General features: G+C 45.1%; 1 protein-coding gene across 10 annotated transcripts in view; it reads left to right on the plus strand.

Moving 5' to 3' along the window:
* The first annotated feature begins 851 nt into the window (after positions 1-851).
* Positions 852-9,415, plus strand: part of TRIM9 (tripartite motif containing 9) — a 99,685-nt gene continuing 91,121 nt past the window's right edge. For 9 of the 10 annotated variants that reach the window (XR_003913447.1, XR_003913450.1, XR_003913449.1 and 6 more), the window contains exon 1: positions 852-1,829. Coding sequence is in view for 4 of the 10 variants with exons in the window: in XM_029952347.1 (XP_029808207.1) it covers positions 1,008-1,829 (822 nt within the window). In the remaining 6 variants the exon portion in view is untranslated. The remainder of the gene's footprint in view (positions 1,830-9,415) is intronic. The other variant, XR_003913451.1, reaches the window with a different exon arrangement.

Raw genomic sequence — 9,415 nt, forward strand, 5'->3', positions numbered from 1 at the left:
GGCAGGAGAGGCACGTCCGCACCCTAGGGTTCACACCGAGGCTTTAGAAGCCTCTGGGCCGAGCCTGAATTTAAAGCTGGAAATGTAGGGGGCAGGGATTTTAACTAATATACCCAGCCTTTCAATCTCACGGCAACACTATGAAATTAGTATTATTAGTCCCCTCTTAGACCCCAGGGACTGAGGGTGAAAGAAGCAAAGAGGCTCTTCCCAGGGCTCACGCCCGGCGCGCCAGCCGCCCGGATCCGGGAGAGCCGGGGCAGGGCTGCACCGCGGTCCAGAAGGAGAGAAGAACCTGATGCGGTACCGAAATCCAGGCCTAGCTGAGGCGCCAGCCCAGGCTGCCAGCAGCGGAAAGAGAAGGGGGGAGGGTGGTCCTCCGGTGCGTGGCCCTAGCGGGTGGTAGGTCCGCGCCGAGACCAGAGCTGGAAGTCAAACACAGACAGTTGGCGAGAAGCACCAGCCCCCTCCGCCAGCCTACTCGCTGCGGGGAGGGGTTTCTCACGCCCCCTGCTCCAGTGTGACTGAACCGGAGGTCGGAAGGAAGCGGGGCGAAGGATGAGTCATCCCGCCTAATCCCTCCTTCCCGGTCCCTCGCCTCCGCACGCCGGCCCCCTCCCGAGATCCTGCAGCCGGGAGCGAAGACTCGCTCATCCTCAGAGTCCGCTACAAAACCCCCCGTGGCCTGCAGATGAGAGGAGAAGGACGGGGCGTGTGACCAATGAGAGCTTCGCTCTCTCGCCGCCGCCCAATGGCCCGCTGTTTACAAGGTAGGGCGGGACTAGGAGGGGGCGGTCCGAGGCTGGCGCGCGGCGTAGCGGTTCTTTGGCTCACAGAGACAGTGGCTTGGAGAGAGAGCGCCTCACAGGGAGTCGGCGCCCAGGCGACGCGGGAAGGCGCCACCACCGCCGCCGCTGGCCAAGGTGCTGGAGACAGAGGCCGTCGGTCGTTTCACCAGCTCAGACAACCGTTGCAGCCGCGGCTGCCTAGCTCCCAAGCCGGTCCTCATGGAAGAGATGGAAGAAGAGTTAAAATGCCCTGTGTGTGGCTCCTTCTATCGGGAGCCCATCATCCTGCCCTGCTCTCACAATTTATGTCAAGCATGCGCCCGCAACATTCTGGTACAGACCCCGGAGTCCGAGTCCCCCCAGAGCCGTCGGGCCTCGGGCTCTGGGGTCTCCGACTATGACTATCTGGACCTGGACAAGATGAGCCTGTACAGCGAAGCGGACAGCGGCTATGGTTCCTACGGGGGGTTCGCCAGTGCCCCCACTACCCCGTGCCAGAAGTCTCCCAATGGCGTCCGCGTGTTCCCGCCGGCTATGCCGCCACCGGCCACCCATCTGTCACCGGCCTTGGCCCCGGTGCCCCGCAACTCCTGTATCACCTGTCCCCAGTGCCACCGCAGCCTCATACTGGATGACCGGGGTCTCCGCGGCTTCCCCAAGAACCGCGTCCTGGAAGGGGTAATTGACCGCTACCAGCAGAGCAAAGCCGCAGCCCTCAAGTGCCAGCTCTGCGAGAAGGCGCCTAAGGAGGCCACCGTCATGTGCGAACAGTGCGATGTCTTCTACTGCGATCCGTGCCGCCTGCGCTGCCACCCGCCCCGAGGGCCACTAGCGAAGCACCGCCTTGTGCCCCCGGCCCAAGGCCGCGTTAGCCGGCGGCTGAGCCCGCGCAAGGTCTCCACCTGCACAGATCACGAGCTGGAGAACCACAGCATGTATTGCGTGCAGTGCAAGATGCCTGTGTGTTACCAGTGCTTGGAGGAGGGCAAACACTCCAGCCACGAAGTCAAAGCTCTGGGAGCCATGTGGAAACTGCACAAGGTGAGTCCTAAACAAACAAACAAACCCCTAACTCCCCGCGCCTCGGATCCTCCGGTTTTGCAGCAGACGGTCTCTCTTTTGCGCAAGTGCATCCCAGCGGGGGCGCAATGCAGGTCCTGCTCTATTTGCTTCCCCCGTCTGGTGCACTGCAGAAGTGCAGGGGACCTTAAACCGAGCACAGGGGAGTTGAATATCCCTAGAGTTGTTGCGGGGACGCCTTAGAGCGGGTCTCCCCGAGGGCGCTGCCTAGCACAGGGCGCCCCCTCTCCGCTGAGGAGGCGCAGCTTGTGGCCGCCGCCAGCTTTCTGGAAAGCGCAGCGTAACCGGGCCAGTGCCCGGGGCTGCCAGGAACGCTCCAGGCCAGATCCGGCTGCGGTCCGCTGGGACCCGGTGGGGGTAGTGGGGCGGCGCAGATAGCCGGAAAGGCCGGAACTGCGGGTAGGCTGGCGGGGTGATTCGCCGCGGGGGCGGGGAGAACCCCGCGGGTGGAATACTGATGAGTCTGCGCTGCCCCAAACCTGGAGTCTGCGCTGGAGCGGATGCGGGACCTGGTGCTTTGACCCTAGAAGGCGAAGAAGTGGGGGAGTGTAGCGAGGGGAACGGAAAATCCTGCGGTCGCTACCGCAACACGGCTTGATGGCTTCGGGCCCTGACCCTGGGGCTATGGATCTGGGGCCCAGGTAGCAGGACCAGAGGTGTCTGCGTGGTCTAGGCCTGAAAGCTAGGCAGGTGCATCTCCCAAGGTAACCGGTGATCCTAAGCACCACGCACCTGTTTCTCCAGGTTTCAATCCTTTCCCCCTTACAGTAGCTGTCCTAGCAAGCTTTGAGGCACCTGTTACCGTCAGATTTATTTTTCTGGTCTCTTTTGATGGCGCCTCCACCAAAGCTAGCTTCAAGAAGAGTGCCTTTAACAACATTTAGATCATGCCACGCCTCTGTTTAAAACCCACCAAACGTCCCCCTTACCCCCCCCCCAATTTCTTAGACGGTCCCTGGAATAGTTCACCAGGACCTTCTTGACCTGTTCACAATTGGGTTCATCGACCTTATTTCCTCCCACTCTTTTCCTCCTGCTCTAGCTACCCTGTCCCCAACCAACACCAGACCTTCTGGCCCCTGAGCCTTTGCATTTGATGTTTCTTCAACCTGGGACAGTCTTACCCAAAACCCTATATTGAAATGGCTCACTCTCTTCCCTTCTTCAGATTGTGGCTCAGATGTCACCTTTGCAGTGAGACCCTTCTGGCCACAGTTGCAGACACCAATAGCTGGCAAGCTACATGTGTTAATTATCTTGTCATTTTTGTATCTATTTATTGCTCCCCTCCTCACACACTAGAAAATAAGCTTCAGGAGGAAAATGATCTTGATAATGTTATGCCCACCCTGCTTAAAAGGAAGGAAACCATTCTTGAGGAGATGTGTATACATTTCACTTTTAATTTTTTAAGACTTTAAAAAAATGTTTATTTATTTATTTTGAGAGAGAGAGAGAGAGAGAGCAAGAGTGTGAGCAGGGGTGGCAGAGAGAGAGGGAGAATCTCAAGCAGGCTCCATGCTGCCAGTGCAGAGCCGGACTTGGGGCTCAATTCCAGGAACCTGAGTTCCAAGCCCAAGGATCAGGCAGAGCAGTAAAGGTGGTGTTCAGGCCTCCTCTGTGCCCCACTCAGGGTTTCCCAGCATTTCTTGGAGACTAGAAAGACTAGCCTTTGAGAGACACCATGGGGTTAAAGATGGAACATTGATAATTTTATTTACAACAAGGAAAGAAATAAGGCATCACTGTTTTCAGCCATCAAAGAGGTTTTGTCAACTTAGTATTCACTGAATATGACCCATGTTTACAGTCATTTGTGTTCTCACATATAACCTGTTACATCTTATCTGTACTGAAAAAAATTTAAATCAGCACAAATTTGAGCCCTGCTAGGCACATGCCACTATTTTTTTTCACATGCCACTATTTTTAAGACACTTCAATTTAAAATATTTAATGATATTTACTTTTAAAAGTTTTCAGAACTTTTGTTCACGGCCCTTTTTTTTCTTCATGTTATGATTTCACTCTTAAACTGCTAACTGTAGTCTCTGTTAAATTACCCTTCAGAACTATCTTTGGAACTAAAAAATTAATCTCCCTGTCTGAAAAAAGAACTTAGAGCCACTGCTGAGCAGGATGGTCAAACCACAGCATTATTTTTCTGTGAAGGAGAGCCGATATACTTTATCCATTAAGACCAAAAGCAACCTTTCATCTTTGTCAAGCCCTGTGTACATTTTAAATATTAAACCATTCATTTTATGAGAATAGAAATTGTGAGTAGATACTGGTGTGGACTGAGTTAAAATTTGGATGTCTGTTAAAAAAAACCAAAAATGTGAAAGCCCTTAAGACATGACATACCTAGGCTAGAAAAGGAAGGTTAGTTCTTTGGGGAAAAAAGACATTTTCTTCTTTGATCTATTGCACATTTTTTCCAGAATAATAAATGGGTATAATTTTTGTTCAGTCAATATCAGGATTATTAAACTGCTAAAAAATAAGGCAGAAAGATGACATATTTTAACATTTGCTTATCATCTTAGATGAACAACAAATATTCTCACATCTTATCTTCTTAATAAAGTAATGTTAATGCTGAATTTCTCATATAGTCTCCTTATGTTCTGTTTCCACAAAAGCTCATAGGCCAGAATTTCTATGCCCTTCAAAACAATGGAGAGCAAAAAAATAACATTAAGTAGATTTCCCAAAGTTAGGCAATTAGTTATCTACACAGATTATTACTAGATCTGAAAGTTTTCATTAATCTTCTACTGTATTCATTAGTCATTTCTAGTGATTAAAATTCTATGAATAAGTATTTCCCTCAAGGACTAAATCATCATCTTACACATTAAGACAAAATGGCTGAAGTTTATTTTTAGAGGCTTTAAACACAACTGGTTGAATTTCATTAGTTGTCAATTACCAAATTAAAATACTTCTCACATATATATGGCCTTCAAAATCCATGAAAAATAATACTGTGTGAAGTTGCCTTATAAGAAAAAGATCTGGTAACAATTTTTATTTAGTACCAGCCTTTGCTCTATTCCTTTACCCAACTTAGGTTGGTATGAAGAATTATTACACACAAAAAAAATAATTTTGTAGATACTTTCAAATAGGCAATTGGAACTACTGTTACTACCTTGTATTTTTAGCAATTCACCTTTCTAAATCTAACATTTTCCTTGAATCCTTGGTATGTTTTATCAATCACTGCATCAGTAATACATTTGTAACCATTCTTTTGTATTTGTGCTATTGAGCAAGGATTTTATTTTTCTTTCTATACTATCTACTCTGAATCTTTTTTCAAATATTATTTGTATCTTATCTTCTTTTTTATGAAAATTTGCAATTTAAGCTACATTTTAAAATAAATTGTCAGTGCTTTAATTTTCAAAGTGTTCTGGAAAACAGAGATCTGCTTTGTAGTATGTTGGCATCTCATCAAATATATGTGTAGCAAAGTGTTTAATGTAACTGAAATGATATTCAGTTAACTATAAGCAGTGAACATGGTATAATCTAGATGTTCCTGTGGTAAATATAACAGGTAGCAGATATTCATGTGTTTAATATTTTTCAAATTTACTTCTAGTACAATCAGAACATTCCATGCAGGGTGTTACAGATATTAAGGACAATGTATCAGAGAAGTCAATTGTTCTTCTTGTACCGAGGCATAATAGAAAGATCTAGATGGCAAGAGATCCCACTCCAGACCTGATGCTGCCACTTAGTTGCCAATAGCTTGAAGAAAGTCTCATAACGTCCGTGCTTCCTACCCACAAAACTGTATTTGTGGAAATATTTTGAAAAAACAATTTAAATGTTTACTCATTTCAGTTTTGTGTGAGAGAAAGTTTTGTGTAAAACAGAAGTTACTGCCTTCCTAGCCAAAAATTATTGAGTAAAAATCTCATGCCCCAATGTGGAAGACTTTGCTTGCTCCTTTCAGAGCACAGGATGCAGAAAAAGGCTACTCTTGAGAGTGTGGCCTTAAAGAGTGAGCCACACCCTCATGAGTGGTGGCCTCAGGGTCCAGAGAATACTCAGTGGAATTAAGCTCAAGGAATGAAAACACTACACAAAGATTTATTTATATAGTCAACAAAGGTATTTCATTTTTCAATAATGAAGCTAAAATGATAATTGATAGGACTCCGTTTTTTCAGATTCTCCAATGAAGATAGTGTTATCACTCTGAAGTAGAAATTGTTCTTCCCATATATACCATGAAACAATGCTATTAATTGAAATTTCAGGTCAAGTCAAGTCTCCCTCTGTCTTTGCCCCTCCCCCGCTTATACTCTCTGTCTCTCTCTCTCAAAGATAAATGAACATGTAAAAACATTAAAAACAATAAAGGCAAGGCCAGTAGCAGTGCCATGCTAAGCCATATTGGAGCCTGTGTCAAAAGGAAATGTCAGTAATATTGGTCCTGTCTTTGTTTACTATTTTGACCTTCTATTCATCATAGATTCTTTACATCAATTTTTTATTTTTAAAAAATGCTGCATTAAAAAAATATTGATGCTGATGACTGAGGTTTTTGGCAGTTCCTTAAATTCTGCACCTGAGGAGAGTGCCTAACTCCTCATCCCCCCTCCCCTACCCCCAGTCCCAGCCTTGATGGGCACAGTCATGTGACAGGACACCTGACTCCTAGTCTGACCTCCTGGTCAGCAAGAGGAAAGGCCTTTGAGAGCATCAGGGGGCAGGGAGGCACTGACTAGCACCTCTTGTGCAGTCTGAGAGGAAGCCTTTCTGGGTGCAGAAGAGAGCCCCTTTGCTCTCCTTGGATCTTCTGTATTTTAGCTCCAGCACTAATCTCTTGAGCTGCTTTGAAAGTGAAGAGTTGATGATGATGAAAAAGAAGACAGAGAAGTATAGAGAACACCGACAGCTGTAGCTCGGTGCTTCCTCGCCCCAGCAGTGCTCCACCACCAAGTGGAGTGTGTCGTTTTTACTGTTATATATTATGGTGAAAGTGGCCACATCCGAGCAAAGCTGTCCCCCATTTGACTTAGGTATGAGCGGAGGAAGGAGGACAGAAGGTGCCAAAGCACGACTGTGTACTACCTTTGGGTACCTCTTTTAAAGTATGTAGTTGGGTTGGGAGTGGGAGAAAAATAAAACCACACGGTTTCATATCAGTAATTGCATCTACTTCATAGAAGGAAAGAAGAGCTTTAGTAACCATAGAGTTCAGTGTTTTGTGTTTTCTGTCTTTTGGCCTCCTAACAGCAGTTATCTTGCTCTAGTTAAATGCTTCCGTTTTTCAAAGTCAAGAAACCGCTGAAGACATACATGTTGCTTTGACTGGTTCTCTAGGTCAGAGTTTCTCAAACTGTGTTCCCCAAAAGTTTCCAATCCCTACCGTTGCTCAGTCCCTGTGATTCTGGTGGGGCTGCCAATCCTACGCCCTGCCTTACCTGGCCAGGTGGGAGGGCATGTGACACAGGCCTGGCCAATCATCACACCCTATCCCTCTGGCCCAAGTGATTAATTTAAAAGATGAGTGCATGACCCAAGCTAGCCCAATCAGCTGAGGTTTGCATCTACTGAGTCAGGGACAGAGAGTCTTGCTTTCCTGTGGGCTGGTTGCAGCTAGAATAGTAAATGCCAGGAGCAGTCTATGTCCATGCCTCTTCCTCCCACCACTCCATAAGTAGAAGCACATAAGGCGATCCACAGAAATACAGAGCTGAGAAACAGAGGGAGAATGAGAGCAGTATCTGAGCTTCTGGAATCCGTCATGACTGAGGCCAGCTACCCGCTCCTGTTTTTTGAGTTACCTGAGTCAGAAAACCTCCCTCCTTTTTTGCTTTATCTAGTTTGTGTCAGTTTTCAGCCACTTTCAACTGAGAAGTCCTAACTTATAAAAACATAAATTAACACATGTGAACATTTGTCTTTGAAGATATTAATTCTCATTTATTCTAGATATTGTCTCTATACATAAAAGGCTCTATTCTGATGCCAAAAATACAAATGGAAAGCACTTTTGATTTAATGAAGTGGAAATCATGTGTTATTTAATCTAACCCTGTCTATCCATTCACTGCTGTGTAGCCCGTACTAGCTTATTGGCTCTATTCTTATTGAGGGGTGCTTACAAAGAAGCCTAAGGAAATTTCTTTTTTACCAACTTTAAATTACTTGGTGTATGTGGTGATGATACTATTAAGGGCAACAGGCTGTACAGAGAGATTCTGAAATCAATAATCAATTTTATTTTTTTTTTCAAAGTCAAGAAACCTCTGAAGACATACATATTGCTTTGACTGGTTCTCTAGGTCAGAGTTTCTCAAACTGTGGTCCCAAAAAGTTTCCATAATTAAATAATTTTGAGACGCTCTACTCTAAATGTGCTCCAGGTGGTCCACATTGTACATTATTTTATCAATGTACTGATCCATTTTGCAGCCAAAAACCTGCCTGATTTAATCTAGAAGTTTCTAAACTTATTTGTCCTTGGAAACCATTTTTGTTTATTTTTTCCCAGCTTTATTGTGATACTGTTGACATATAACATATGTAAGTTAAAGGTGTACAAAGTGATGATTTGATGCATGTATATATTGTGAAGTGACTGCTGCAATAAGGTTTATTAGCACCTCCATCCCCTCACATAAGTACCTTTTTTGTATGTGTGTGGAGATAACTTTTAAGAATTACACTCTGGGGGCCCCTGAGTGGCTCAGTTGGTTAAGCATCCAACTCTTGGTTTCAGCTCAGGCTATAATCTCATGGTTGGTAGGTTCAAGCCCCACACTGGGCTCTGTGCTGACAGCATGGATCTTGCTTAGCATTCTCTCTCTCTCTCTCTCTCTCTCTCTCTCTCCCCTCTTCTCTTTCTCTGTCCCTCCCCCCCCACTCTCTCACTCTCTCTAAATAAACATTAAAAAAAAAGAATTACACTTTCAACTTTCAAGTATATAATACTGTATTGTAAATTACAGTCACCATGTTACATTAGATCCCTAGAACTTATTCATGTTATAGATGGAAATTTGTACTCTTTGACTATCATTTGTCCATTTCCCCAACCCCCAACCCCTGACAACCACCATTCTATTCTCTATTTCTTTGGGTTCCACTTCTTTAAATTCCACATATAAGTGAGAACATAGAGTATTTGTCTTTTTTTTTTTAAGTATTAAATGATAAGAAAAAGATTTCCTTTCCAGTTAAACTATCTCTGGGTAATTTGTAATACAGAGTTCCCGCTTGGGAACAAAAGAACATATTAAATCTTTGTTATTTTCTTTCTTTTTTTTTTTTTGAAGTTCAATCAAAGCTTTATTTGATTAATACCTAGAAATGTAAATGAGATTCCCACAATGTATAAAATGTAAGCATTGTAATAGGCCTATTAGTTGTTTAGTTGTTGTAGTAGTGTTTTTTTCCATAATATTTTATTATCAAATTGTTTTCCATACAACACCCAGTGCTCTTCCCCTTAAGTGCCCTCCACCATCACCACCACCTCTTTTCCCCCTCCCCCTTCCCCTTCAACCCTCAGTTCA

This window comes from Suricata suricatta, chromosome 9 (genome assembly GCF_006229205.1).
Source record: "Suricata suricatta isolate VVHF042 chromosome 9, meerkat_22Aug2017_6uvM2_HiC, whole genome shotgun sequence".
NCBI classification, from domain to species: Eukaryota; Metazoa; Chordata; class Mammalia; order Carnivora; family Herpestidae; genus Suricata; species Suricata suricatta.